The following is a 26,814-nucleotide window of genomic DNA, read 5'->3' on the forward strand; positions in this document are numbered from 1 at the left end:
TCTTCATCGGGCAGTCAATGAAATTCATCTGCATAGCATTTATACATCCGTACACCGCACTAGCGAAGATCGAACCGCACGGAACCGCACGCACTGCAGAGATTTTCAGGCATTCCTTCTACCTGAGGTTCGCATCAAGCGGTAGGAGAGCCCATTTTGCACATAGATAGCCATAAATTTAACTCTAACGTAGATCATTTAACTCATCCAAACAGTATTTTCTATAATATCGGTGAATTCTACCCTAGAAAAAGGCCCCGGAAGGAAAGAACTGATCCAGTAATTAGAATTGCTTTTTTCCGCCTCGTCTCTTTTTTTCATTATATTTTTTCTCCCTTTTACTTTTTTTTTTGATAGAGAAGAAACCATCAAATATTGGTCATTTTTCTTTCCTGTCTTTTGTGTGGAGTCTTTTCTGAATATATATAGATGGCCGTATGGACATTAAGTTGAAAGAATAGGAAAGAGAAATTAGTTGTAGATCTATCAGATTTTTTGACAGAGCGGCATATTGGCAAGTTCATTGTTTTCAAGAGAGGCTGAAAGCTAACAGAGCATCTCTGCATAAATAATACTGGGCCAAATCCAATAGCCTTAAGAGTATTGAATGACAGAAAGACGAGGCAGAAAGGATGGGAAAGTCGAGTTTAGGGTGACTGAAGGTCCTGCATCTTCGCAAAACTCATTAGGGTTGGAATCAACAGCAGGATCGACTGCCCACTCTGGATCTACTGAAACCGGGGGGTTGGGATCTACAGAGTCCCACTCTCAGCCGCAACCAATAAACCCGGACGATTATTATCCTATGCCAGTTTATTCCGGACAAATTATTCATGGTTCAAGCAATGGTGATAGAGAAACGCCGATAAATATTAACTTCCAAGGCATTTCACAGTTGGCTTACCAAGTTTCGCAGAAGATTCCTGTTCCCCCATTCACAGATAAGGAACCTGCAAGGGAATCGATGAGTTTAGAAAAACCAAAGAGAAATCGAAGACGTTCCAAGTTTACCAAAGAGCAGGACGAAATGATTATAGCAATGAAAAGAGAGGGGAAATCTTGGGTAGAAATAGCAGAATCGGCCAGAGTGGGATCCTATTTAGCGGCTAGAAACAGATACCAAGTATTGATTGGACAGCAGGGAAGAGGAAATTCAGAAAGTGGGCCACAGGACGTTTTGGAATTACGAAATCTAGTCGATGAGGCAGAGTTAGAGAAATGGAAATATCTTTCCAAGGAACTCTCTAAGGATACCGGTAGAAACTATACTCCGGAACAGATTCGAGAGGTTGTGCGATATTTATTTTGGAAGAATCCACAGGAATTCGATGTGGATGAAAAATACCTAGTGCAGCTCATTAAGCAGCAGAGCAAGGAAGTAGCTGAGATACCCACGGGGTCTACGGGATCTATGGGATCTACAGGATCTGCGGGATCTACAGTGTCTAGGATACCGACGATGCCTGCAGTACCGTCAATACCTGCAATGCAACCGATGACTCAGTCACAAATATCAACTCAACAAGTTCAACCCTCACAGCAACAGCCGTATTACCCATTTCCTCGGTTTCAGCCGCAGTATATTCAGCCGCAAGGTTTAGGCGTGCAGCTACCGGGCAAAAGACCAGGACCGGCCTCTACAGAAAAAGCTTCCTCGGAAGAAAATCTTAGATCTCCTCGCCACCACAAACAATAATAAACATCCTTTTTTGGGGGTGCTATCAGCGCCAGAGTTATTCTTATCATATACGGAGTACAGATGTTACTCCACATAGCCAAGTTGGGATGCCACAAAAAAAGATAGAAGAGACATATTTAAAGCTGGTCTTTTTTATTTTTATTTTTTTTTTTGAGTAGGTTGTTCTTTTTCCTATTTAGGCCTTGCAGCAGACGCATTAAAAACATCCAGTAAATTAAATCAACCAATATCAATTCCCCCACATGCGTCTTGCAGTATGTATTGTTTGAACATGTGATGCATCCGTTTACGATCTGTAACCGAAAATAAAAATAGTCAAAGTGATACATTTTTATATAACCTTCTTTATCCTCCCTTGAATAGCTTCTTTTAGCATCTTCACCTACCTCAATCATGGGACACGCTTACGCCTATACCACTCTACTACTAACATCCAGTTATCTTCCTGGAACACTAGCTCTATGCCAGTCGCTCCGGAATAGCGGATCTATTATTCCTATAGTTCTCCTCTATTCCAAGGGTAACGTCAAGCCAGAGATTGTGCAACGGTTGACCGATTCTGGTTTATTTTCGCAGATGCTTAACGTTGACAATGATATCATTGTCTCAAGAAATCGATATGAATTGGTGAATTTATTGAAGCGTTCCGAGTTGGACAAGACTTTGACTAAATTAAACTGCTGGCGGTTAATTAGCTATGAAAAAATCATTTATCTCGACTCTGACACTTTGGTTGTGAGAAACATCGATCATCTCTTTGACTTGCATATCGACTCTTCACAGATCTATGCTGCCCCTGACTGCGGTTGGCCAGACTGCTTCAATTCCGGTGTGTTCTTGTTTAAACCCGACTTGGAAACATTTAGGCAGCTAAAAGAATTCTCCGAGACTGCCGATTCTTTTGATGGTTCTGATCAAGGATTGCTGAACGAGTTCTTCAACCTCTCTGGACCTCAAAATTACCACTGGTCCAGGCTTTCGTTTTCATACAACTGTACATTGAACACAAACTATGAATATGTTCCAGCTCTTATCCGATTCCATAATGATATCAGGATTGTTCATTTCATTGGCTCTTTAAAGCCTTGGAATAATCGTATCTCCTCATATGATTCCAAATTATTCAAATTAGACCTCTATGGCACCGGTGTTCTCAAGAATTTCCAGCAATTGTGGTGGGATTGTTATGATAGTGTTGTTGTTGGGGACATCAACTCCGTTAAATTACTTGAATTGTCCGGAAATTTGCAACCCCGGCCTTCTTTGGAGCCTCCAAAGTCCGAATCTGCATCGCAGAACTTGATCAATCAGCAGAAGGATCATTCTCAAACTGAGTCTTCCCCTCAAAAGGGGGGGGCTTCTGAGATCAACTTTCCAACCTACTATTACAAACAGGCGGACTATCAGAAACCACTTGAGGACCAGTCTGCAAAGGGTGAAGCATGGAGGTTGGATGAACCTAGATTCAATTTTCCGACTGACACTACTGATTCTATTCCTCCAGCTTCTGAAATTACAAGCAATAGCAAAACAACCACCATCAATTTTAAGTCCCCTGCTGAAGCTGATGTTACTGCGCATGACTACACTCAGGATTATGTCAAAGATCATCCGATTTTCCCATGGGAAAAAGAAGTTTCCCGTTCCTCTGCCACCAGGGTCTTCTATAATTCCCCTGCTTACAAGCCTCCTGCTTACACCATTTCTATGTACAAGGAAAAGAAGACTTTGAGTTCTCCTAGTTACACACAGAACCCTGACAATTCTCCTAAAGAAAGATTTGTTGGCTTCGATGATGGTGATGAACTAGAACACTATCTAGAGGCGGTGGAAAAGTTGCCATCCGTTCAGAATGAGGATGAAGTTGAGGAAGATGAGGCCAGGATCGAAAACGAAGAGGATGAAAGGATTGCTACAAATCCAGAAATGGCAAAAGTGGAAAAGGATCTTGATGATGACGACTTGAAAGATGCTATCTTAGAAGAGAACCATCAAGATCAATATCTGAAGGACTCGGAACAGCGAGAAGAGGCCAATAAGCAAGTTGACGCAGTAATTGAAGACTTAACTGATAAGGTCAGCGCCCAATTACAGATTCAATGATACTTAATCTACCTATATACCTAAACCGATTATTTGAACTAATATACGGATATAAAAAGAGTTAGCAATGCCATCCATCGGTTGGCTGTGCAATTAAGATTGATTCTGAGACTGAGAGGAGTTCCTTGCACCAACGTTTTCTCTTAGAGCAGTCAATTGCTTCGTTCTGAAAGCTTCGTAGTGTTGCAGAGAAGTGGTCTCGATAAGGTCGTACAAATGGGTTCTTGTAAGGAAATCCCTAAGGTAGACAAATTCACATTGTGTAACGTCTTCCACGTTGATTGTACCCCATTTGGTTCTTCTTCCGCGAACAGTTTCACCCTTTGGTGTGGTAATCACATCCTCGGAGCCAATGACTGCAAACGGAAGCATCGATCTGATATCCTTGTTAAACTGAATCTCCTCTGAAGTCAACCTATCATCATACTGATTGTTGTAAGGATACATTCTCAAGTTGTAATGCTTAAACTGATCCTGAAGGGTTCTCTTCAAATTAGCTCTTTCTTCCATAGTGAGCGTATCTGATTTGGCAATAACAGGAACAACATTGACTACCTCAGTCAACTTCTTTAAGGCTTGCACATCCAAGCGAGAAAGACCATAATAATTTGGAGCGACAAAGTAGAGGGCACAGTGAACCCTTGTGTCCTTGATGAACTTCTCTCTGCTGGCATTCAATTCCCGTCTCAAGTACTGATTATGCTGATCCTTTACATATTTCAGAAGAGGATCCCAACAATGATTGTTGTTGATCTGATCGGCAAATCCTGGAGTATCGATGATGTTTAGGTGCAATATAACATTGTTCTCAATCATGTCGTGTGAAGTAACCTTAATATCAGGTGTACGTTCAATTGGCTCATAGACAGTATTTCTTCCACAGGAGTCATCTAAATGACTACTAAATAAAGTGTTGATCAAAGTTGACTTTCCCAAGCCTGAGGCTCCAACAAGCATTACATTGAGTGTAAAGCCACGTTTAACCATACGATTTTCGATTTGAGTTGTAATGGTATCGAAACCCACATAATTGGTAGGCTGCAACAAACTTGTGGCATCTGTACCTGCAGTCGTCCGTACTGGCTGTGTTTGGGGCTGTGTGTCTGCCATAATATCAATAAATAAACGGGAGAACAAGGGGCGGAAAAGGAAAAACGATGATGCTTTTGTTTTCTTTAAACGCGAGATTCATCGGATCGAGAGTCTAAATTTTTCTTCTTTCTGTCGCGTTGATTACGTAAGGCGATCTTTCTGCAAATGATGATCACGTGATCTGGAAGAATACAAGCACCCTCAAAGAGTACCGAACGGTACTTGAAGGTTCAAATGGCAGCAACATTGTCCCATGAGTCCAATAAGAGTCGTTACAAAGATGCTGGTACCTTTTTAGCATTTTTTTGGTCAGTTGTAGGATGCATTTCCAATGACCTTCGAGGCATAACAATAGTGTACGCGAATACAAAGCCTGCATAAAAAGTTTTCTAGTCATTTGATATCAGGCATACTAAATTGAAAAGCCTCTATTATGTGATTCCTTTGTCCTGTAATAGACTGATTGATATAAAGATATGTCGTTTGTGATAAGAAGTATGGGGGCTTTAAGCTTCGGTCCATCTCTTCTACCCAGGGTGACACTACCGACATTATCGATTCCACTTCCGTGGTTCCTTCAACCGCAGAAGCAGGCTGAAGTTTCAGAAAAGAGTAAGAAACTAAGCGAGTGGGCCAAAGCACATGAACTAAGCAACAATGAGATTCCTTTTTTCCATGATAATGGAATACTTCTTGCTGCGCCAAAGAAAAAGACTTCCCACATGAAGAGAAGGTTGAGGTTATATGCTCCAGGTAGTAAGCAGGTTAAATTGAATAACAACTTGAACAGATGTCCTGCTTGTGGTCATTACAAGAGATCACACTTCTTGTGCATGAATTGCGTGTCACAGATCCAGAAACATTGGAAGGCGAGAGATGCCAAGCTACAGCCAGAACCTTTTAGAGAGGAATTTGGCAATCCATTAGACGAGGAAGTGCTCTATCCAGGAAAGACTGAAAGACCCTACGAGAGGAAGTTAAGAAGTAAGGAGTATCTAGTTAAGAGGCCTAAGACATTACCTGTGGAGTGATAACAAGGTTGCTCATGTATATAATAATACAACCTGATACTACTTTGGCTCATACATTGTTGAACTAACAACTTCGTATACCCCTAGAAAGATGGCACCACCAGCACTGATCCATATGGTTCTTGCACCAATACCACTGAAAAACACCTTAGCTCCTTCTTCACGGATCATCTTTTTGATCATATGCCTGGCACCGATCCTTTCTTTATTTAGCATAAGTCTAGTTTTAAGCACATCCAATGGAGTGGTGACAGCGGCAGCAATACCTCCAGCTATAGAGCCACATACGGCACCCTTTCCAGCCGGCAACCTATCGACATGATCATATGAAGCCCAGCGAGCCTTCAAACCTTCATAGAGAGGAAATTGAATTACCGTAAAGGGTATTTCCCTCATAATGGTAGTACCATAACCTCTGTAGAGCCCACGTAAAACACCTTCACCGGACTTATTGGATGTTAAATATTTGAACGATTCCCAGGAAGTTCTAAATTGCAGAGATTGTGTTCTCTGTTTGATCACTTCAACAGGAACACGAACCGTACACGCAGCGATCTCCCCCATAGAAGCACTGATCATATGAGCAACGTTAAAAGCAGTAGACTCCTTATTGAAATAGGCAGGAAGAACTCTATGAAAATACCTTTTTGCAGTATCATAAGTGATGAAAAATAAGGAGGCAGAGGGAGCAGAACCTACTAGAGCCGAGCCTAGTCCTTTATATAGTCCTTTGAAGCCACCATTATTGAAAAATCCTCCCGAGGCCTGTAACCGGGTCTTCAAAGTGTCTATAGGGAAGAAGGTAAGATCGGTAGCAGTGCCAGCACAGCCACCGCTTACTAAAGAGATGAAATATAAATTAGGTTGAGTCATAGATGTGTGGGGAGGGGTGAGTGAGAATGGGGGGTAAAGAGCTCCTCCATTGACGCTTAACCAAGCTAGCTCGGATACTCTTAAAGCGTAACTAAAACTGAATCGACGCGACGGCTCACAATCACTTTGAATCATTTTTTCGTTCGGAATTAAGTTGAACGAATTTTTTTCCTTCAAGCGATAGGTCCGAGCGTGGAAAAGTTCTGGGGCAGGCCCGTAAATTACTAATTATTTGGCGTGGTAGCAGATCTCTCTTCCCCACTCATTTGTAGGCGCGCTCGCTGATTTCAATTTGCAGGCTAACGAAAGGAGAAAAAAAGCCGAATAATCGATTAAAGAAGAGCGCTGTGAGAATTGCCTTGTACAACTTTACATCTTGCTCCTTTCTTCCTTTAATTTATTGAGTTCGAATCGACACTAATGCTACCTGAAGTCGCAACGAATATTTTGAAGGCTTCTTCAATAAGACTCTTTGCTACGAATGCAGCAAGGGCCACATCTCAGACGGCTGTTAACCGAATGGCTTCCGTTACAGAGAGGAAGAAGAAGCCTACAGAAGAAGCACATATAAACTTTAAGAATGCATACAGAGACGATTCCAAGTTTGGTAAGAGACCCATCTATTTGGATATGCAGGCCACTACGCCGGTGGATCCACGTGTTTTGGATAAGATGCTTCCATTTCTAACGGGACTCTATGGTAATCCTCATTCTTCTACGCATTCATACGGTTGGGAAACTGACAAGGAGGTCGAGAAGGCACGTAAGAACGTGGCAGATGTGATAAATGCCGATCCAAGAGAGATCATTTTCACTTCGGGTGCCACTGAGTGCAATAACACGGCAATAAAAGGTGTTGCTCGGTTCTACGGTAAGACCAAGCATCACATTATAACAACTCAGACGGAGCATAAATGTGTTCTGGATTCTTGCAGACATCTTCAAGATGAAGGATTCGAGGTGACGTATCTTCCTGTTGGTACAGATGGTTTGATTGATTTGGAAGAGCTTGAGAAGGCCATCAGAAAGGATACCTGCTTGGTTTCCGTGATGGCTGTCAACAACGAGATCGGTGTGATGCAACCAATTGAAGAAATTGGCCGGATTTGCAAAAAACACAAGGTGTTTTTCCATACTGATTGTGCTCAAGCTTACGGTAAGATCCCACTGGATGTTAACAAAATGAACATCGATCTAATGTCCATTTCCTCGCATAAAATCTACGGTCCTATGGGTATCGGTGCCTTGTACGTGAGAAGAAGACCAAGAGTCAGATTGGAGCCTCTTATTAATGGAGGTGGTCAAGAGAGGGGCTTGAGATCAGGTACCTTAGCTCCACCTTTAGTTTGTGGATTCGGTGAGGCCGCACGTCTAATTCGCGAAGAATTCGATGATGATCAGGCATATATCGGTAAATTGTCTAGCAAATTGACCAATAGTTTGTTGAGTCTTCCCTACACACAGTTCAACGGCTCTAAAGAACATCATTTTGCTGGATGTGTCAATGTCTCGTTTGCCTACGTTGAGGGTGAGTCATTGTTGATGGCATTGAAAGATGTAGCTTTGAGTTCAGGCTCTGCCTGTACTTCCGCCTCCTTGGAACCATCGTATGTTCTACATGCTTTAGGAGCTGATGATGCTTTGGCTCATTCTTCCATCAGATTTGGTATTGGAAGATTCACTACAGAAGCTGAGATTGATTACGTGATCAGCGCAATTAAGGAAAGAGTTACGTTTTTGAGAGAATTAAGTCCTTTGTATGAGATGGTTCAAGAAGGTATCGATTTGAGTACAATCCAGTGGGCTGGCCACTGAGATGTCTTGTTTTTCATTTTTTGTCTTTTGGAGAGAATTATATATCTATAAAAGTTGAAAAATAAAAAGAAACTTTGAAAAATGAAAAATAAAAATGAAAAATGAAAAATAAAAATGAAAAATGAAAAATAATACTGAAAATTTTATTTCAGTATTATTTTAAGATCTGTTCAGCTATTTGGTCATTATAGGATAAAATGAGCGAAACTATTGAGATGAATACAAATCCAGAAGTGATTCTTAAGAAAAGAAAGGATGCTCGTAAACTTAGATTAGAGAAAAAGCAGCAATCTCTGGAGAGAATTGAATTGAAACGAAAATCCAATAAATCTCACCGAAATGGAAAATTTATGAGAGCGGAGACATTGATAGCTAGACATAGAGCTAGCGAAAGGGAGGAATATAGAGTGGAGAGAGTGAGCAAGTTTGAAAGAGAGTTAATGGAGAAGGCTGATAATAGTAAGGAAGATGACAAGGAGGAGTCGAAGTTGATGTTCGTGGTTAGAGTGGAAGGACCCTACGGTGCCAGAATTCCTGCAAAGTCAGCATTAGTTCTTCAATTATTAAGATTGTCGAGTATTGATATGGGAACATTCATCAAATTCAACAGCACGGTGAGACCATTACTCAGATTGATCAATCCTTATATAGTTCTTGGAACACCATCTTTGGCTACAGTGAGAGACTTGATCCAGAAAAGAGCTACTGTTAGGATAGAGTTAAGTGAGAAATCAGAACCTGTTGATGATATGGAAGAAAATGACGACGGAAAGATTTCTGTTCCGTTGAATGATAATAATCTAATTGAAGAGAAGATGGGTGAATACGGAGTGATCTGCGTCGAGGATATTATACATGAGATCGCCACACTTGGCGAGAATTTCAAGTCGTGCGTGAAATTTATGGAACCATTTCGTTTGAATCCTCCAGTGAGTGGTTGGAGCCCTCTTAGTAAGCTAAAGAGAATTGAATTGAAAGAAGAAAAGGGCCGCAAAGTGAACAACTCTGCCAGGGCACCTTTGTCTGAAGTGGACATTGACAAGTATATCGAACAGCAAATATAGGTATAAAATAAAATCAAAGAGGCATTAATCATGTGTTTGGGGGTAGGTAGTGTAAGCATCACCGGATGGAAGACTGAGAATTAGAAATGCGACCGGTACCGGGCCAGCTACCGGAGGAAGACAGGAGTTTTTTTATTTTTTCGAGGATATTATTGAATCATCCAAGAAATAGATATATAAGAACAAGTCTAACTTACTGAGTTTACTTATCTTTGCATTAGATCTCCAAGACATCGTTATTTATCAAATTATGACTACTAAAAAAATTGTTTTGCTACCAGGAGACCACATTGGGCCTGAGATCGTTGGAGAGGCAGTGAAAGTCTTGAAGGCTATTTCAGAGGTCAGACCGGAGGACCAGTTTGAATTCGATACAGAGCTCATTGGGGGTGCTGCCATTGATGCGCATGGTGTTCCATTAACGGATGAAGCTCTTGAGGCATCAAAGAAGGCAGATGCTGTTTTACTTGGAGCTGTAGGAGGACCTAAATGGGGTACAGGTAAAGTTAGACCAGAGCAAGGATTGCTTGAGATTAGAAAGGAGTTGAAATTGTATGCCAATCTAAGACCCTCAAGGTTTGCTTCAGAAAAGTTGTTGAAGTTTTCACCATTGAAGCCAGAAATTGCCAAGGGAACAGATATTATGATAGTCAGAGAGTTGATTGGAGGTATCTACTTTGGTAAGAGAAAAGAGGACGAGGGAGATGATTATGCTTGGGATACCGAGCAGTACAGTGTTCGGGAGGTTGAGAGAATCACCAGAATGGCTGGATTTCTTGCCATGCAGCAGAATCCTCCTCTTCCAGTGACCTCTTTGGATAAGGCCAATGTTTTGGCTTCTTCTCGGTTGTGGAGGAAAACCGTTACCAAAACCATGCAGAATGAGTTCCCTAAGGTTACATTGAAGCACCAATTGATCGATTCGGCTTCTATGATGCTAGTTAAATCACCTACAAAACTCAACGGTATCGTTCTTTGCTCCAACATGTTTGGCGATATCTTCTCGGACGAAGCCTCTTGCATCCCAGGATCTCTAGGTTTACTCCCTTCAGCATCGTTGGCCTCTTTGCCTGACAAAAACACTGCATTTGGCCTTTACGAACCTATTCATGGTTCTGCACCGGATCTTCCTAGAAACGTGGTCAATCCTATGGCTACAATTCTTTCTGCTGCCATGATGTTGAAGTTATCCTTGGGTATGGTGGAAGAAGGTGAGGCAGTGGAAAAGGCAATTAAAGCAGTTATCGAAAATGGTATCGTGACGGCCGACTTGGGAGGAAAGGCTAAAACTACAGAAGTGGGTGATGCCGTTGCCAAGGAGGTTAAAAGGATCTTGTCTTAGACATCAGGTTCCCGGTGGCCTGTCCTGTCTACCACGTTCCCCGGTACATTTTACTACCCGGTTCTTCCGGTGCTGCTCCTCCTCCCCTGACTGCCCCTGACGCTCACGCGAATCCATTCTTCTCTGCAACCGGATAAATTCGCCTCGAAATCAAACTAAAAAAATTCTTTTGTGTTTACCCGTAATATTTACATGTTGTAATATCAATAATATTGTGTGTATCTTAAGTCGTCCGTCCCATCTAATTTCCCTCTCAGTTGTCTTCCTTTTTCTTCTTTATTGCATTTCTTATTGAGTCACACTATCTTCATGGTCCTCTTACTCGCATGGTTGGCTCTGATCGACGTGGTTACTGGTCTAACCTACAAGGGATGCTATTCATCTGTTCCCGGTCTTGTGTCTCAGGGTACTTATATCTATCAGACGTCCTCATACTGCCAGAGCATTTGCTCTGATAGCTATGTGGTGGCTTTAAAGGATGGAGGAGATTGTTACTGCGGTGATACACTTCCTACGGGTGATTCGGATGATGATTTGTGTGCTGTATCGTGCTTTGGTTATTCTTCCGAGACATGTGGAGGTTCTGATTCTTATACTGTGTATACGAATGATGAGAATCAGGCCAATGAGGTGAACGGTTTGTCTTCAAGTTCCTTGGGCTCTTCGGGCTCTTCGGGCTCTTCAAGTTCCTCGGGCTCTTCATCATCCTCAAGTTCTTCGAGCTCTTCATCATCCTCATCCTCACCCTCCTCCTCACCCTCCTCCTCACCCTCCTCCTCATCCTCTTTCTCCTCCTCCTCCTCCTCCTCTTCAACTCGCATTTCAACCTCTTTGAGTATCACTTCACTATCTCCAACAAAAACTCAGGTTTCATTTGTCACAGTCACCAGTTCAGTAGCTTCAAAGTCTACTGATTCTACTGCCACAGCATCCTCAGACTCTTTGAGCTCAAACAACAACAAGTCGTCCTCATCGCACAAACTCAGTGGTGGTGCAATTGCCGGCATTGTCATGGGTTGTATAGTGGGAGCGGCCCTACTAGGCATTGCATTGTTCTTCTGCATTTGGAGAAGACGCCAGGATGATGAATACTCGTATGAGGAAAAGTCAGAAAACGATATTTCACCTATTCTGCGTGATTCTGTCAGTGATGACTATCCAACACCTCCTTCTTTGGGCATTAAACGATTCAGCAATGGTTCCCTTCCCGACGCTGCTATAGATGGGCAGAGAAGAGAACTTAGGGTGATTAATCCTGATGTTGCCGACACAGTTAGTGGCTTACATAGAGTATAAGCATTTACAATTAAATAAACGGTATTTTCACGTGATTGCGCATAAACTATGTGTACACAATTCAATGAGGCCTCAAAATTTCTCACAAATCTCATTGGCGAGAGAAAAAAAAAACGAGACAGTAAAAGAGGAGAAAGAGACGAGGTGATTTAGTTTTTCGATCAGACTTGTTGCTTTGTTTTATTTCAATTTACTTGTACAGTTTGTTAAGGATGTCTTCGGTAGCAAAAACAGCTGCTTCAAAGATTAACTGGTCTACGATAATCCCCCAATTGGGATTGGCTGGAAAGACAGCCACTTCATTGGCTGCATTCAAGAAGAGAAATGATGAGGCCAAGAGTGTTTTGTATGAGTTGAAGCACAGTCCAACCACTGTTGACTTTGAATTTTACAAGGGTAAATTGCACAACTCTCAAATTGTTTCCAAGATCGAGTCTGACGTGGACAAATTCAGTGCTTCTAAGCCTGATTTAAGTAAGCAATTGAACCTTATTAGTACTTTCGAGGCTAAGGCTGTTGAGAACGCCAAGGAGACTGAGTCTCTTGTGCTAAAGGAGTTGACGAATCTTGAAAGAACTCTAGAGAATATTGAAACTGCTAGGCCATTTGAGGAGTTGACGGTCGAAGATGTCGTCCAGGCTAGACCTGATGTCGAGGATAAGGTCCAGTCTATGTTGGACAAGGGTAAGTTCGAGGTTCCAGGTTACAAGGAGAGATTTGGAAGTATGGTTATTATGTAGGCCTCTTTAGGTTGCACTGTTTTTAGATGAACAAATTATTCTTTCGAAAGGTTAGTAGTTTTTCAATGAGTCTTTCTTCTCTCTTTCTTTCTTCTTTCTTTCTTGTCTCTGTATGAATCACACGTTATCTAAGACCTTTTTAGACTGTTTGAGTGTTGAGAGGCAAGAAGATTATGAGCAGACTTCAGAACTCCTTGCTTCCAATTCACCTAAACTACTCTCAAAGAATGGCTTGGCCATTTTAAATTTGGAGATCTCTAATGTGCGAACGAGTATTGGAGGTAAGTTGATAATAGAATTAACGTCTGCTCAGGCTGCGAAGGGAAAGCAGAAAAACGACGGCAAAGATGGATCGATCATTGAAACAGGAGATTTTAAAACTGGTGATATTGCTAGGTTGGATAGGTATTCCTCCAATGGTAGTAAGCAGAAGAAGGTGAAGAAGTTGGCCAATTCATCTAAAACCGAGGATCAAGAAGAAGCTAAAGAGGAGGCCATCGATGTGGATGGTGTTGTGATTTCGATCTCAGAGAAAAGAGTCAACTTGGCTATTAATATTGATCACACAACGCTTCAAGGGACTCGTTTAGAAGAGAAGGTTTATCAGCTGTACGGCAGCGCTATTCGGGTATGGATAGTCAAGCTCAGCAATGAGATCACTTATAATCGTATGGAATCAACTATGAGAAAGTTGGATGAACTAACTGATTCTTCAACGTCTGGAATAATGAGACTGTTACTAGGTCAGTCTCAGTTTGTTGCTTCTAGCCATTATAAGGTGGATCAGTTCTTCAACACTAAGCTAAATGAAGCGCAAAAGCAGGCCATCCAGTTCAGCATCAGTAATAATTTAAGCATTATTCATGGTCCTCCTGGAACTGGTAAGACAAGTACCATAGTCGAGTTGGTGAAGCAATTGTTGGTGGCAAGGAGAAATAACAAGCGTATATTGATCTGTGGTCCCTCTAATATTTCAGTGGATACCATTTTGGAGCGATTATCTAGCTTCTTTGTAGATCAGAGTAACAAGCTTGTCAGAATAGGACATCCTGCCCGGATCTTACCCCAAATATTAAAGCACTCGTTGGATCTAATAGTGGAAGAAGATTCCAGAGATGTCATTAAGGGAATTATGAAGGATATAGATAAACTGACCCGAAAAATCAAGAAAGCAAAGCAATACAAAGAGCGCAGAGAGCTATATCAGGAAATGAAGGATCTCAAGAAGGATTTGAGGGCAAGAACTCATAAAGGCTTTAGTGATGCACTTCTGAGATCTGACGTGGTTGTGGCTACATTACATGGATCTTCTTCTAGAGAGTTGGTCAGTTGTATTAGAGAAAACTGTCCTGATGGACTTTTTGATACGCTTATCATTGACGAGGTATCACAGTCGTTGGAACCTTCTTGTTGGATACCATTAATCTATCATAGATCGATCAATAAGTTGATCATAGCTGGTGATAACAAACAGCTATCGCCTACCATTAAGACGAAAAAAAACAAGAGGGTTGTCGATACTCTTAGTACTACATTGTTCGATAGATTATTGAAGGTGCAAAGAAATCACCACGAGTTCACCTGCTTCTTAAATGTTCAGTATCGAATGAACCAGAAGATCATGGGCTATCCGAGTGACGCTCTGTACAGTGGTAAATTGGTGGCCGATCGAAGTGTAAAATACGGCAAGGTAATCGATTTAATAGAAAATGGTGATAAAGATTGCAAAGACAACGACGATTTAGTCGAACCTATTATTTGGTATGATACAGAAGGGGGAGATTTCCCAGAAATGGATTATGATTCTGTCAATGCATCGGCATCCTCGAAGTACAATGATGGAGAATGTCTTGTGGTACTAAAGCATGCTAAAGAACTACTTTCCAAAGGCATTGCACAAGAAGAGATCGGTATTATCACGCCGTACAGTGCTCAGGTGACAAAATTAAGACAACTATTTCGTTCGGGAACGTTGCAGGAAGATCAGAATAGCGATCGTTATCTTGACGAACCTCTAAACGGTATAGAAATAAGTACTGTGGATGGTTTTCAAGGTCGTGAGAAGGAGATAATCATCCTATCGTTAGTGAGATCCAACGATAAGCGGAGAGTAGGATTTTTGAGCGACGAAAAGAGACTTAATGTTTCCATCACTAGATGCAAAAAGCAGCTATGTGTGGTGGGAGACTTTGAAACCATCGGTAATAGTGGGGTAAAGTTTCTTAAGAACTGGTGCAAGTGGTGTGAAGATAACGATGTTGATATACGATACGTTGATTTGGGAGAATTGTAAGCAGAATCTATTTGGACGTCCAGAAAGAGACCTCTGTATCTGCGGTAGCCAACATTTCGTAGTGTGGGTTGAAGAGAACCATTCTCGGAATCGACAGAGTGCCTTCAGCTGAGTTTGTCAGCTTACTTGTAGGAGCTAACTGTTTCATCGATGTATTATTGGAGAGATATGACAAGTCCCAGACTAGCAATTCGCCATTTCCAGAGCCTCCTATAACGTACTTCCCACTTGGAGTTACCGTAATATTACCACTGTCAGGGTATTTTCTGGAGATGAAAGGTACCTGGCCGGAAAGAGTACCCATTATCTGAAGGGAAAATGAATCAAGAACAATATGCTCTGTAGAATCCGTAGTTATAATGATGTATTTGTTATCATTAGTGAACTGGAGATTTTTAGGAAGAGATTGTTTAAACAGTGAAGATAAATCGACGACTTTGATGGATCCTGTAGGGAATTTCCCCATTGCCACGAGCCTCAGTTGGAAAGAGCCGGTCTCTAGTATGGCCATGACACTGTTAGTAGGATCAAGAGCTATGAGGGGGGTAGAAGAAAGACCCAAAGAAGCAGTGCATGTGTTGGTTCTCATATCCCAACATTTAACAGTACCATCAATTGAACTGGAATAGAAACTTTCGAGTCTAGTTGCACTTGTAGCATTGATTAGATTGACGACTTGCTGCTTATGTCCTTTAAAATAGCGAATAAAAGAGTTATCGTCTAGATTGAGTAATCTAATGACGTGATTTTCTTGAGTACTTGCAAAAAGACATTGAGAATGAGAAGTGTTGGTAAAGATGGCCAGATGACAGCCATATTTCTTGGAGTATATAGACTTCAGATGTCTTCCTTTAGGAATCTCATAGAGTTGAAGAGATTCGTCAGTACCAGAAGTGAGGAGGTATTGTCCAGATGTATCATAAGAGATGGATGTGATTGGAGTATCTGGTGTGTGGTTTTTAAACACCTTAGATATGTGGAGAGGAAGCATCATTGGAGAGAGGATGAACTAAGTAAAGCAAGCACTCAATAAATAAATCGCGACATGTTGATTGAAGAAGCTTTTCTTGTCTAGTCAAGATAACTTTATTGCTCTTGAAAAAGACGACAATTTATTCACTATGAGTGTAAGTATTAAGGTCTGTCGAGTGGGAAGCTTGAGTTGGGAAATATTAACCAATTAGTTGGGGAAACTCTTCCATTACAGTTTTGATATTGTTGTTATCTCTATTATTCTAGCAGGTATTAAGAGTTCGACGGGTTACGAATTAAGGGTGGATTCTATCGCTCATACAAAAGACTCGATCTCTATTCTTCGCAAGTATCTCAATTTGGGAGAAACATTGTTCTCTCGGTGCTGTTCGTATGCGAAATCCAGCAAATCTTTCCGAATGGTGATGCTACCGGGTACTCAGCAAGTAAAGGACGCTGTTAATGATGCAAGGAAGAAGTACGACAAACGTCAATAGTTTGGCAAGTGACTTCTAACTATATATATATACATAATTACTGCTTCTCTTCTTCCTCAGGAACTAAAGCATTGGCCTTCTCCAAGACTTCTGACAACTCTCCAGATTGCGCCATACTCATAATAATATCGCATCCTCCAACAAACTCGCTGTCAACGTAAAGTTGAGGAATCGTTGGCCAATCACTGTACTCCTTGATTCCCTGTCTGAGATCTGAGTCTTCAAGAACATTATAGGCAGCAAATTTTGCAGGATCAACACCCTGCTGTCCTAACATCTGGATGGTAGCCCTGGAAAATCCACATGCTGGTGCTTCTGGTGTTCCTTTCATAAAGAGAACTACTGGGGCCGAGCTTACTGCTTCTGTGATGGCCTTCTTGGTCTCTGCAGACATAAATCTTAGTCCAACCGTAGGCCGAATTATAGAGCGAACTCTAAGCATTGTAGAAGCGAACATGGTTCGGCTGGCAAACACTGGGATCTGCTCTATGGTTCTTAGATTAAGAGAGAAATCTCAGTCGCCCACTCACTCTACTTCAGTGGGTTGGTCATTTATTGTTTGCGTCGATCGACTCTGATCTGTTTTCCTCCTCGATGTTCTGTGGAAGAAAATATATGCAATGGAACCAGAATAACAATATGAAAAATAAAAAAATCTGGGATATTTTTAGAAGCCAGCCACAGAGGACGGCAACTGCAGCGGCAACTGTAGCGGCAACTACAACGGCAACTACAACAACTACAACAACTACAACGGCTATCACAACGGCAACTAAAGGAGCCACATTAGTGGTCACATTAATGACCGCAGTAGTTGCAGAGTCACTGAATCATCACATATACTTCTTCATGTCCCTTGAAGCAAGTCCGTTTTCCCCACAGGAACCTGCGCGGGTCAGCCAAATCAGAGAGGCTGTGCTGTGGTATCACAGAATCCTGATGGTGGCCCCATGTGACAGCAATTGCAACCAAATGCAATAACTATTATGTAATTTGACCCAGCCATTTTATGTATGTCTATTTAATTTCTGTTGATTGATGGATGCATTTCCGTTGGAGCCTTCCCCTTTAGTAATAATTTAGTTTTTAAGTAAAGCCACTCACTCATTCCACCGGAAAAGAAAGAGGTGAGAAAAATAGCAGGGAGGGGGGGTTATCTAAATTCTGTTCTATACAAGTTTCTTCGTAATAAGTATCTTTCTTCTTTCTCAATAACAAGTGAATTCACCAGCTGTATGTCTTCAACTGATGCGATGAGTGGATTAAATGGCAGGTCCAATAGGGTTCACATGACGCCTGGTCTTAATGAGGATCCGGTATTTGCCTTTCTCGATTTATCTTCAAATTCAGCATATAAGCAGCAAAATACAAACAGAACAACTGGTCTTGGGATATCGCAACAAAGTGATAGAAGAAGTTATGGTGTGGATGAAAATATAACGCTAGAAGATTTACTTAGTGAGGATCCCCTGAAGGACTATGACGTTGAGACAGAGCAGAATAAGACTCAATCTCAGCCCTCTGACACAGATGACTTGATGGAACAACTTCTTCAATTCAACGTCAATCAAACCAATGATTACGATACCAACCCTACGAGTGTGGCTACACTTTCTAGTATAAGTCCCTCATCCAGTGCGGGAACCTTTTTATCTGCAGATACCACCAATACCACTACAATGACAACGACGGCACAAAATGCAGGAACATTGTCCGCAGAGGACCTTTCCATCAAAAAATCGTTGTCTCTAAACTCTCTGTCTGCATTTTCTAGCCCTTCTTTGACTAAACCACCTACTTTTGATATTTTCAACCACAACAACAACAACAACAACGATGATACCCTACTTATTAGTCCTCAGTCCACCCCCACTATTCGTCAGCAGCCTTTCAGTGGACGCCGGATTTCCTCTTCTTCTTCTGTGTCCATAATTAGTGATGGTGTACCATTGAGTACTTCTCGACGTTCCTCTGCTGCTACTTCGTCACCTTCAAGACGTCTTTCTAAAAGGAATAGTATGGATAAATTGGGCCGAATGACCAGTATTCGCAAGGAGAAATCAAACAGAAAGACTCTCACCAAGGCACAAATGGCTACATCTGCTGCCGCTGCCGCTGCAATTTCTTCTAAACGTACTCCAAAGAGACGCTCAAGTATGCCGTCAATGATAACGGCCGCTGCTGCCAGTGCCACTTCGCAGTATCGTGTTGTCAGTGCAGGAGGACGTCCAAACAACGGTCCTGCTAGTACTGGTTTCCTTTCGTTTGATGGTGGTAATAATTCTTCCAGAACACTATTAACTTCTAGACCCATTAGGTCTCCAATCGCTTCGAGGTATAACCCTGCCAACGCCACAAATATATCATTCATATTCGAATCACCTTCGGGGCATAGGAAAGAAGTGGAGAGGCAGATTCCAAGAAGAAGTCCTGCAGCGACGATCCCGCAATCATCGTCCACTTACGAAGCTGCACATGCTGCCAGCAGTGCTAGTCAAGCTCAATTCGCTCATGCAGCCCACGTTCATGCTCAGGCCGCTCAGGCGAAAGCACAAGCAAATGCCCAAGCGCAGGCGAAGGCAAACGCTAAAGCAAAAGCTGAAGTGCAAGCAAGAGCAAGAGCACAGTTTCAGTCAAGTCTACATTCGCAGAAACAAACGTACAGCAGAGTATCCCCTGCTTCTTCCGCTTCTTCAGCTTCTTCAGCCTCTTCTTCCTCTTCTTCAGCCGCTTCTTCATATCACACTAGAAATAAGGCAGTTCATAATAAAAAGAATGCCGAGTTCCAGAACTTAATTACCAAATTTCCCAAGGAAGATGAAGTGCCATTCAATCCAAAAACTTATAATAACATCAAACAGGGATTGATGGAGTTTCAATTAGCGATACCTGAGAAGTAGATCTGGTTATTTTTTTTGTGGGGGGGGTGGGTTGTTTCATTTTAACGGGTATGTATTAAACAATAAAGGTGTCATTTGTAAAATGGGAAATTGGAGGTGTCTCTACGTTGAGTACCGCTAAAAGACCCTCCTCGTTCGCTGCTCCTTGGCTCTCCGTAGCTTCCTTATAGAGGCTCAGTGTAGTTTTTCACCCTGTATTTTTCAAGTTTTTCAAGGCTTATATTAATAGAATGCAGGTGCGAGCAAACAAATAGTCTTCTCGGTAAAATAAAACTGTCAATTCTTCTACTACTGGATCTCCCTCCTTTCTATTTTTATATTCATTATTCTTGTCTGTTTGTGTCTGAGCGATGGAATCAAATCCTGGTGATATTCATGTCAAAGAAGAGGCTCAGCTGCGATCATCGCAGCAACAAGTGACTAACAACGGTAATATTTCATTTGACGCAATAGGAGGGCCGATAGTCCCTGCACAACTTTCGGCCATTCATCATCACGAAGGGAAGAAATCTGGTACAGACTTCGTTAAAAAGCTCTTTCAAATGCTCGAAGAAAACACCTTTGGAGAGATAGTACGGTGGTCAGATACAGGAAATTCGTTCATCATTACAGATACAAATGAATTCACTAAGAAGGTGCTCCCCAGTTACTTCAAGCACAGCAACTTTGCCAGTTTTGTTAGGCAGTTAAACAAATATGATTTCCACAAAGTGAAGCTTTCTCATGATATTAAGCAGCGATATAAGCTGGAGAATATATGGGAGTTTAAACATCCCGAATTCTCTGAGCATAATCGGTCTGCTCTTGACAGCATCAAAAGGAAAGCCCCTGCAAAGAGAGATGCCGAGGGAAGCCTTGTGATGACTTCTCCGACAAATTTTGTGTCAATTAATCAGTTTAGAACGCTGCAAGATCGTATGGACTTCCTTGAAAGAGACAACCAGCAGTTGCACGTGGAGGTCCAGAAGTTGCATGGCGATCTGGCGTCTCTCCATGGCAAGTATAACAGTCTGGTAACGACATTACTCACCTCAAGGACTGTGAACGAGTCGTTTTCCAGCGCCATTTCTATTTTGGCAAAGTCTCTGTCTCAGATAGGCGTTGACATTCCTCGTATCGATCTTCCTTTTGCTCCCCTTTCACAGTCACAGGCAAGATCTCCCATCTCGGCGTCTCCTATTATCGCCAGCTCGAACAATTCTGGTAACATCAGTCCTCGACAGGTCTCACAGGTCCCACAGGTTCCACGGGTGCCACGTGTGCGGCTACCACATGTCCAGCAGGTACCACATGTCCCGCAGGTACCACATGTCCCGCAGGTACCACAGGTACCGCAGGTCTCACAGGTCTCACAGGTCTCACAGGTCTCACAGGTCTCACAAGTCTCACAAGTCACACAGATATCTCAAATTGCACTACAGCAACAACCGGGATCAAGACTTCAGCCTAGCTTGATCGCAGGTACAACCCCAGGCCAGGCTATGACTACTTTATCTCCTCAAAAACGGCAGGAAAGAATTCTTGCCCGTCCAAAAGGATCGACATTACACGTTTTATTGGTAGAAGATGATGATGTTTGCGTTCAGTTATGCAAAAAGTTCCTCATGAAGTATGGATGTACGGTAGTTGTGGTGAAGGATGGATTGGCTGCAATCAGTGCGGTCGAAAAGGTGAAGTTTGACCTTGTGTTGATGGATATAGTTATGCCCAACTTAGATGGAGCTTCTGCCACCTCTGTTATACGTTCGTTCGATAGTGACACACCAATTATCGCCATGACCGGCAACTATCAAAAAGAGGACCTAATGACATATTTGGCGCATGGAATGACGGACATCTTGGCGAAACCGTTTACAAAACTTGATCTATATATGATTCTTGAAAAGCATCAGATGGGGAATAACTTTAAGAGGCCAAGCCATGACTCTGATGTGCTTTTATCAGGAGGAACTGTGAAAATGTCTACTAGTGGAGAAACATCTGGGGCCAGTACAGGTCCTAGTGGAGATGTTACTTCTACGCGGCAGGATTCTAACGCTACAACGGCTCCTCCGCCTGGTGTGATTGTGGATTCACCTACCACGGCGGAATTGATGTCTGCTGGACTAGTTGATTCTACTCCGCAAAAGAAGCAGTCCGGCCCTCAGCAGCCTCAAGAATCTCGACTAGAACAACAGCCTGTTCCTATAGTCCCTGAAGACGTGTCTGTGAATATTCTGGAACCAGATTTGATCAATGGTATTGGGGCGCCAGAGAATCCTGATACTGATGATTCTTACGAAAGTCCTATGAAAAGGCCTCGATACGCTTAATATATAGTAATGTAACAGTATTTTGGATTTTAAAGAACGTATTTGAAAAGTCAATGTACCTCGAAAAATGAGAATCGAGAATCGAGAACCGAAATAGATTTGTCTCTGACACTCTTTTCTTCTCCATCTTTGCAATGTTTTCAACGAGATTGTTGTTTAGAACTATACGTCCAGTGAGTGTTCGTCTCGGTTCCACTTTGGCGTTTTTGGAGACGGCGGGTGGCCAAATTACTCCGGCCTCTCTTTCTACCGTGACTGCTGCCACTCAGATTGGAGATCCTATCACCGTACTTTTAGTTGGTGCTGGATCCATGGAAGCAGCCAAGCAGGCCTACAAGCTTCCTTCTGTTCAAAAAATTATTGTTTCCGAGTCGGAGAAGTACAATCATTATCTTCCCGAAGAGGTTTCTCCACTTGTCGTCAAGTTGTTGAAGGAGAACAGTGGGTTCAAGCACTTCTTAGTGCCTGCTTCAACCGCAGGTAAAAACTTCTTACCACGAGTTGGTGCCGTTCTGGACTTGCAGCCGCTTTCTGAAATCATCAAGGTAGTCAGTGCAGACACTTTTGTCAGACCTACCTATGCCGGCAATGCCGTCTTGACAGTTAAATCTAAGGACGATGTGATTTTGGCCTCTGTGAGACCATCCGCATTTGAGCCGGCTGCCGAAGAATCTACTGCCACTTCTGCTTCCGTGGAGGAAGTGGATTATGTCAAGTCGGGAAATAAAACTGAGTTTATCTCTGAGAAGTTGATCACTTCTGAGAGGCCGGACCTATCATCTGCAAAAGTGGTTGTCTCTGGCGGTAGAGGACTTAAAAGTAAAGAAGAGTTTGATCAACTCCTGTATCCATTAGCTGATAAATTGAATGCTTCTGTTGGTGCATCTAGAGCTGCCGTTGATGCTGGCTTCTGTGATAACTCGCTCCAAGTTGGTCAAACGGGCAAAGTTATTGCTCCCAATTTGTATATTGCAGTTGGAATTTCTGGTGCCATTCAACACTTGGCAGGAATGAAGGATTCCAAGGTTATCGTGGCTATCAACAAAGATGAAGAGGCCCCTATCTTTAACGTGTCAGACGTTGGACTTGTTGGAGATTTGCTGGACATAATTCCAGAGTTAACCAAGAAATTGTAGGACTCTTATATCAACATTATTATCACTAGCGTCTAGTAGCGAAGTCCTTGATTTCCTAGTTAACTCTATTTTCAAGGATTTCCTTGGGCGCTTAATTTTTGATACTCATTCTTTTATCACTATTGAGCAGCTTATAGAATCATGGCCTACGATAAATCTAAAGAAATGGAACAACAAGCTTGGGTTGCAGGTCAGTACAACAAAAGGCCGGCATTGGCAGCATTGACCGGTTTGATTGCTTCCTTCCCGATTCCTAAAATTTTTGCTTCTAACGCTGTTCCCTTACTTCTGTGGAGAGAGAAGCGACAGGAGCAGAGGATTCAGGTCAGAGCAGGAAACAAATGAACAAGCGAAGACAGCACGATGCCTAGTTTATTAGTAAAGAGATATATATTACACTGAATACATCTTATTACTTCTCTGTCAAGGTTTACCTAGTAGTCTTTTCGAAAGGTCTAGTACCGCCTTGGCTCTATCGGAAGAGTCCTCCTTATGGCCCCATGTTTCTGTGGCAATTTCATTTCCCGAATTACCCAATTCCAACTTGTCGAATAGTTTCTTCTGTGCATTTTTTGGAGTAGCATTGGTATCCTCACCAAAGTCGCTCAAATCATCGTTCTCCTGTGAATCGCTGTCATAGACATCTACCTGTAGCAAGTCCAGCTGCTGCGACGGTAAATGCTTTTTTAGAGGAGTCTGCAAATCCAATCTACGGTAACTATAACTAGAGATAGGAGGCGTTAACATTGAAATTTGGGGAGTTTCGTAACTCCTGTCGATATGCAACGTCTTTCTAGCAGGAGTCTTTGGTGTCTTCTTAAGAAGAGGTGATTTGAAGTCCCCTCTACTATGTCTAAGGCCAACTACCCGGCGTTTTCTCTTAGCGGGAGTCAGCGGTAGTAAAGAATTTTGTTTCTTGTTTAGTTTCTTTACTGGTTGTACAATTCTCTTTGCGTTCAAAGTTACATCGTTGCAACTTGAGTTCACCCTAAGGAATTGACCCAATACATCTCTCTCGTAAACTCCGAGTGTTGCATCGACAGTGATCCATACATCATCAAATTTGATGACCTGTCGTTCATGAAACGTCTCATATAGTTTCCAAAAATCCTCATACACAAGAACTTTACTGTCATCATATACAATCAGTTTCTTGTTGATCTTGAAGAGTCGCAGAGTTCCGTCCTGCCACACTTTAGCCTTCTTGTAGATATCAAAAGTGTAAAGAATCCGATACTCAGAGTACTCGGAGTGTTTGAGCTGTTCATTTAAAGTGAAATCCGTGCCCATTGTAGAGAAGGATGGAAAGACAGGGAGATCAAGATCAATTAAATCCTTATGAACGCGGCTTTAACTATTTTTTTCTTACTTTACTTTAAAAATACTTACTTGGTTTACGATGGAACATTAAACAAGGAGAAGTTCCGCACGATGTTGGGGCCATACTCCTCGTAGTCCTGCTTTGTATGACAGTAACTTTTAAACTCAGAGGTCTGGGCCAATAGGGAACCTCCAAACCAGACGGCATTCTTTTGTCTCTTATGGGAGATCACCTGCACCTGGACGCCACTAGACTTTGCACCACTGAGGCTCTCACTCAAGGCAACTCTTTCATTTACTATCGTTTTTAAATCTCTCTGTAATCTTCTTCCGAAATCCTTAAACATCGTCGAACCTCCACTGAGAACAATGTTTTTGTACAAGTTCTTCCTCACGTCAATTGGCGACGCCTGGATAACGGTATCAACTATCTGAGGTAAAGGTGTCAAGAAATCAGAAGAGGCAATCTCTGGGTTGAAGAAGATCTCGGGAGCTAAAAATCCCTCATATCCAACGTCCACGGTAATCTTACGATCCGATACTGTATCCACCATATACTTGGCAAACATTTCTGGATTGTTGTCATACTTGGCGAACTCCTTGACAATATCTGGACACACGTAACAGAACTTTTGTTTGATCTCTTCAGCAGTCTTCAAAGAAGAGTTTGGTTCTCCTCTTTCTCTTAGCATAGTCTGAATAAAACTGGTGATATCTCTACCAGCCAATGGGATATTTTTAATGGCAGAAGCAATAACGTATCCTTCGGCAACTGGAATCACGTGCGTAACACCATCACCAGAATCAACAACGGTACCGGTCAAAGTTCTATCAACAACTTTAGAGGATGTCCAAGAAGCAGCAAGAGCCAACACTGCCTGGACAGCGATATACAAGCCTGCACAATTGAATGATTCGAACATGATTTCTGCCGTATTCTCTCTATTCTCTGGAGGATTCAAAGGTGGTTCAGTAAGTAGGAAGTAGTGATCTTCAGGTTCACATTTAAGATACTTGAAGATGGAAGTTTCCCAGAAACGTTCCATTTGATCCCAATTATCGATCTGTCCGTGTCTGACGGGGTAGTGTAACGAGTAACCGGGACCTTTGGCAGCCTCTAATGCCTCATCTCCAATATAAAAGTCCAAATCTGCCATGTCTCTCTTGATTGAGGACAGTGAAGGAGAAGGTGAAGAAGTTCCTGTGATACTGTTTCCAGCGCCCGTAGCACCCGAGGTACTTAGAAATGATGGCTTGGATGAAACAGTTGACTTTCCAGATGTACCTGTGGCCCTCGTGGCAATAGCCGTGGGAATCACCCACGAAGGAGCATCATTTCCTGCAAAGCCCAATTTAGTCATACCAGTACCATTGTCCATGACAACGGCCGGAGTATTAATACTAGCCATGATGATGATCGAAGATGATAGTTGATTGACTGACTAACCGAGCCAGCCCTCTTCGTTGACCTTTATGCATTCGCGATATTCTTCTTTTGTGGTTTCTTCGCCTGAGAAAAAATGATTACATAATCGAAGATGATTTTATGAATACGCCACGTCGATCGACACAGATAGGTCGCTCCCGCTGTCGTCTAACCGTTGCCATGAGATGCCTAAGCCGCTTTCTATATAAGCTACTCACGGAATTGCGTTAATAAGAGAAAAGGAAAATTGTGGGGATTCGATTTGGTTACTTTTTTTGTCCGTCATTAAAGTCGGCTCGGCATGATCCAGGCAGTTCAACCATTTGTACCACGGGACCGATTAAATTGGATTCTGTGAACTAATCAATTTAATAAGGATTATTTTTCCCCAGCATCTGAGGTCTACGTTGGTCATGAGATGTTGGTCATGAGATGTTTGTCTTGGAAGGTTGGCCTTATTAGTAGTTTGCTATCATTTCACTGGTACAGTAGGTTTATAGGATGCACGGCGTAAACGTTTCTCTATATAACTCCGTCTACTCATGTTAAAGTGTTTAGGTCCGAGCTTCTGATATGAGAGTCACAGATGTCCGACACGTAGCGTAGTGAAAATTTTTTTATACTCCATGTTCTCTCATTGCAGGGGGGTTAAGTGGTGCTTAGCGCTGGGTGAAGCTTCAGAGAATCTGGGACTAAATTAATAAGGACCTTTCTTTTACTTTTTCTCCCTCAACGGAAAATTTTATCCGTTATTATTAAGCTTGAGGGGCGACAAGGCGGGGATCGCTGATAGTCACCAAACGTCGGGGAGAAACTTGTCAAGTATATATAAGGCGAGGGAATTCCTTTGTTAAGCAAATTGTATAGTATTATACGTAATTGTCCTGAATTGATCTCTTCCGT

General features: G+C 42.2%; 19 protein-coding genes across 19 annotated transcripts; 13 read left to right on the top strand and 6 right to left on the bottom strand.

Annotated features, from left to right (window-relative positions):
- Positions 1–805: 805 nt before the first annotated feature.
- Positions 806–1,696, top strand: FOA43_003102 (uncharacterized protein; the record flags this gene model as incomplete). The annotated part of the gene is made up of 1 exon (XM_038923379.1): positions 806–1,696. The coding sequence occupies one exon, from the start codon at positions 806–808 to the stop codon at positions 1,694–1,696; it is 891 nt and encodes a 296-aa protein (XP_038779307.1).
- Positions 1,697–2,092: 396 nt separating this feature from the next.
- FOA43_003103 (uncharacterized protein) lies at positions 2,093–3,802 on the top strand (the record flags this gene model as incomplete). The annotated part of the gene is made up of 1 exon (XM_038923380.1): positions 2,093–3,802. The coding sequence occupies one exon, from the start codon at positions 2,093–2,095 to the stop codon at positions 3,800–3,802; it is 1,710 nt and encodes a 569-aa protein (XP_038779308.1).
- A 93-nt stretch (positions 3,803–3,895) lies between these two features.
- On the bottom strand, positions 3,896–4,912 carry CDC10 (cell division control protein; the record flags this gene model as incomplete). The annotated part of the gene is made up of 1 exon (XM_038923381.1): positions 3,896–4,912. One exon carries the CDS (start codon positions 4,910–4,912, stop codon positions 3,896–3,898), a length of 1,017 nt encoding a protein of 338 aa, XP_038779309.1.
- Positions 4,913–5,370: 458 nt separating this feature from the next.
- FOA43_003105 (uncharacterized protein) lies at positions 5,371–5,925 on the top strand (the record flags this gene model as incomplete). Its single annotated transcript, XM_038923382.1, has 1 exon — positions 5,371–5,925. The coding sequence occupies one exon, from the start codon at positions 5,371–5,373 to the stop codon at positions 5,923–5,925; it is 555 nt and encodes a 184-aa protein (XP_038779310.1).
- A 39-nt stretch (positions 5,926–5,964) lies between these two features.
- PET8 (S-adenosylmethionine transporter) lies at positions 5,965–6,798 on the bottom strand (the record flags this gene model as incomplete). Its single annotated transcript, XM_038923383.1, has 1 exon — positions 5,965–6,798. The coding sequence occupies one exon, from the start codon at positions 6,796–6,798 to the stop codon at positions 5,965–5,967; it is 834 nt and encodes a 277-aa protein (XP_038779311.1).
- Positions 6,799–7,218: 420 nt separating this feature from the next.
- On the top strand, positions 7,219–8,613 carry NFS1 (cysteine desulfurase; the record flags this gene model as incomplete). The annotated part of the gene is made up of 1 exon (XM_038923384.1): positions 7,219–8,613. The coding sequence occupies one exon, from the start codon at positions 7,219–7,221 to the stop codon at positions 8,611–8,613; it is 1,395 nt and encodes a 464-aa protein (XP_038779312.1).
- A 197-nt stretch (positions 8,614–8,810) lies between these two features.
- FOA43_003108 (uncharacterized protein) lies at positions 8,811–9,677 on the top strand (the record flags this gene model as incomplete). The annotated part of the gene is made up of 1 exon (XM_038923385.1): positions 8,811–9,677. The coding sequence occupies one exon, from the start codon at positions 8,811–8,813 to the stop codon at positions 9,675–9,677; it is 867 nt and encodes a 288-aa protein (XP_038779313.1).
- A 250-nt stretch (positions 9,678–9,927) lies between these two features.
- On the top strand, positions 9,928–11,019 carry LEU2 (3-isopropylmalate dehydrogenase; the record flags this gene model as incomplete). Its single annotated transcript, XM_038923386.1, has 1 exon — positions 9,928–11,019. The coding sequence occupies one exon, from the start codon at positions 9,928–9,930 to the stop codon at positions 11,017–11,019; it is 1,092 nt and encodes a 363-aa protein (XP_038779314.1).
- Positions 11,020–11,328: 309 nt separating this feature from the next.
- FOA43_003110 (uncharacterized protein) lies at positions 11,329–12,315 on the top strand (the record flags this gene model as incomplete). The annotated part of the gene is made up of 2 exons (XM_038923387.1): positions 11,329–11,656; positions 11,918–12,315. The coding sequence occupies 2 exons, from the start codon at positions 11,329–11,331 to the stop codon at positions 12,313–12,315; spliced, it is 726 nt and encodes a 241-aa protein (XP_038779315.1).
- Positions 12,316–12,527: 212 nt separating this feature from the next.
- ATP7 (ATP synthase d subunit) lies at positions 12,528–13,055 on the top strand (the record flags this gene model as incomplete). The annotated part of the gene is made up of 1 exon (XM_038923388.1): positions 12,528–13,055. The coding sequence occupies one exon, from the start codon at positions 12,528–12,530 to the stop codon at positions 13,053–13,055; it is 528 nt and encodes a 175-aa protein (XP_038779316.1).
- A 65-nt stretch (positions 13,056–13,120) lies between these two features.
- FOA43_003112 (uncharacterized protein) lies at positions 13,121–15,348 on the top strand (the record flags this gene model as incomplete). The annotated part of the gene is made up of 2 exons (XM_038923389.1): positions 13,121–13,124; positions 13,199–15,348. The coding sequence occupies 2 exons, from the start codon at positions 13,121–13,123 to the stop codon at positions 15,346–15,348; spliced, it is 2,154 nt and encodes a 717-aa protein (XP_038779317.1).
- A 7-nt stretch (positions 15,349–15,355) lies between these two features.
- On the bottom strand, positions 15,356–16,339 carry FOA43_003113 (uncharacterized protein; the record flags this gene model as incomplete). Its single annotated transcript, XM_038923390.1, has 1 exon — positions 15,356–16,339. One exon carries the CDS (start codon positions 16,337–16,339, stop codon positions 15,356–15,358), a length of 984 nt encoding a protein of 327 aa, XP_038779318.1.
- Positions 16,340–16,469: 130 nt separating this feature from the next.
- On the top strand, positions 16,470–16,817 carry FOA43_003114 (uncharacterized protein; the record flags this gene model as incomplete). The annotated part of the gene is made up of 2 exons (XM_038923391.1): positions 16,470–16,475; positions 16,533–16,817. 2 exons carry the CDS (start codon positions 16,470–16,472, stop codon positions 16,815–16,817), a joined length of 291 nt encoding a protein of 96 aa, XP_038779319.1.
- A 37-nt stretch (positions 16,818–16,854) lies between these two features.
- On the bottom strand, positions 16,855–17,274 carry GRX5 (monothiol glutaredoxin grx5; the record flags this gene model as incomplete). The annotated part of the gene is made up of 1 exon (XM_038923392.1): positions 16,855–17,274. The coding sequence occupies one exon, from the start codon at positions 17,272–17,274 to the stop codon at positions 16,855–16,857; it is 420 nt and encodes a 139-aa protein (XP_038779320.1).
- Positions 17,275–18,052: 778 nt separating this feature from the next.
- FOA43_003116 (uncharacterized protein) lies at positions 18,053–19,717 on the top strand (the record flags this gene model as incomplete). The annotated part of the gene is made up of 1 exon (XM_038923393.1): positions 18,053–19,717. One exon carries the CDS (start codon positions 18,053–18,055, stop codon positions 19,715–19,717), a length of 1,665 nt encoding a protein of 554 aa, XP_038779321.1.
- Positions 19,718–20,067: 350 nt separating this feature from the next.
- FOA43_003117 (uncharacterized protein) lies at positions 20,068–22,029 on the top strand (the record flags this gene model as incomplete). Its single annotated transcript, XM_038923394.1, has 1 exon — positions 20,068–22,029. The coding sequence occupies one exon, from the start codon at positions 20,068–20,070 to the stop codon at positions 22,027–22,029; it is 1,962 nt and encodes a 653-aa protein (XP_038779322.1).
- A 134-nt stretch (positions 22,030–22,163) lies between these two features.
- On the top strand, positions 22,164–23,165 carry FOA43_003118 (uncharacterized protein; the record flags this gene model as incomplete). Its single annotated transcript, XM_038923395.1, has 1 exon — positions 22,164–23,165. The coding sequence occupies one exon, from the start codon at positions 22,164–22,166 to the stop codon at positions 23,163–23,165; it is 1,002 nt and encodes a 333-aa protein (XP_038779323.1).
- Positions 23,166–23,588: 423 nt separating this feature from the next.
- On the bottom strand, positions 23,589–24,455 carry FOA43_003119 (uncharacterized protein; the record flags this gene model as incomplete). The annotated part of the gene is made up of 1 exon (XM_038923396.1): positions 23,589–24,455. One exon carries the CDS (start codon positions 24,453–24,455, stop codon positions 23,589–23,591), a length of 867 nt encoding a protein of 288 aa, XP_038779324.1.
- A 104-nt stretch (positions 24,456–24,559) lies between these two features.
- ARP3 (Arp2/3 complex subunit, actin nucleation center) lies at positions 24,560–25,894 on the bottom strand (the record flags this gene model as incomplete). Its single annotated transcript, XM_038923397.1, has 1 exon — positions 24,560–25,894. The coding sequence occupies one exon, from the start codon at positions 25,892–25,894 to the stop codon at positions 24,560–24,562; it is 1,335 nt and encodes a 444-aa protein (XP_038779325.1).
- Between the last annotated feature and the right edge of the window lie 920 nt (positions 25,895–26,814).

Source organism: Brettanomyces nanus, chromosome 3 (genome assembly GCF_011074865.1).
Source record: "Brettanomyces nanus chromosome 3, complete sequence".
NCBI lineage: Eukaryota > Fungi > Ascomycota > Pichiomycetes > Pichiales > Pichiaceae > Brettanomyces > Brettanomyces nanus.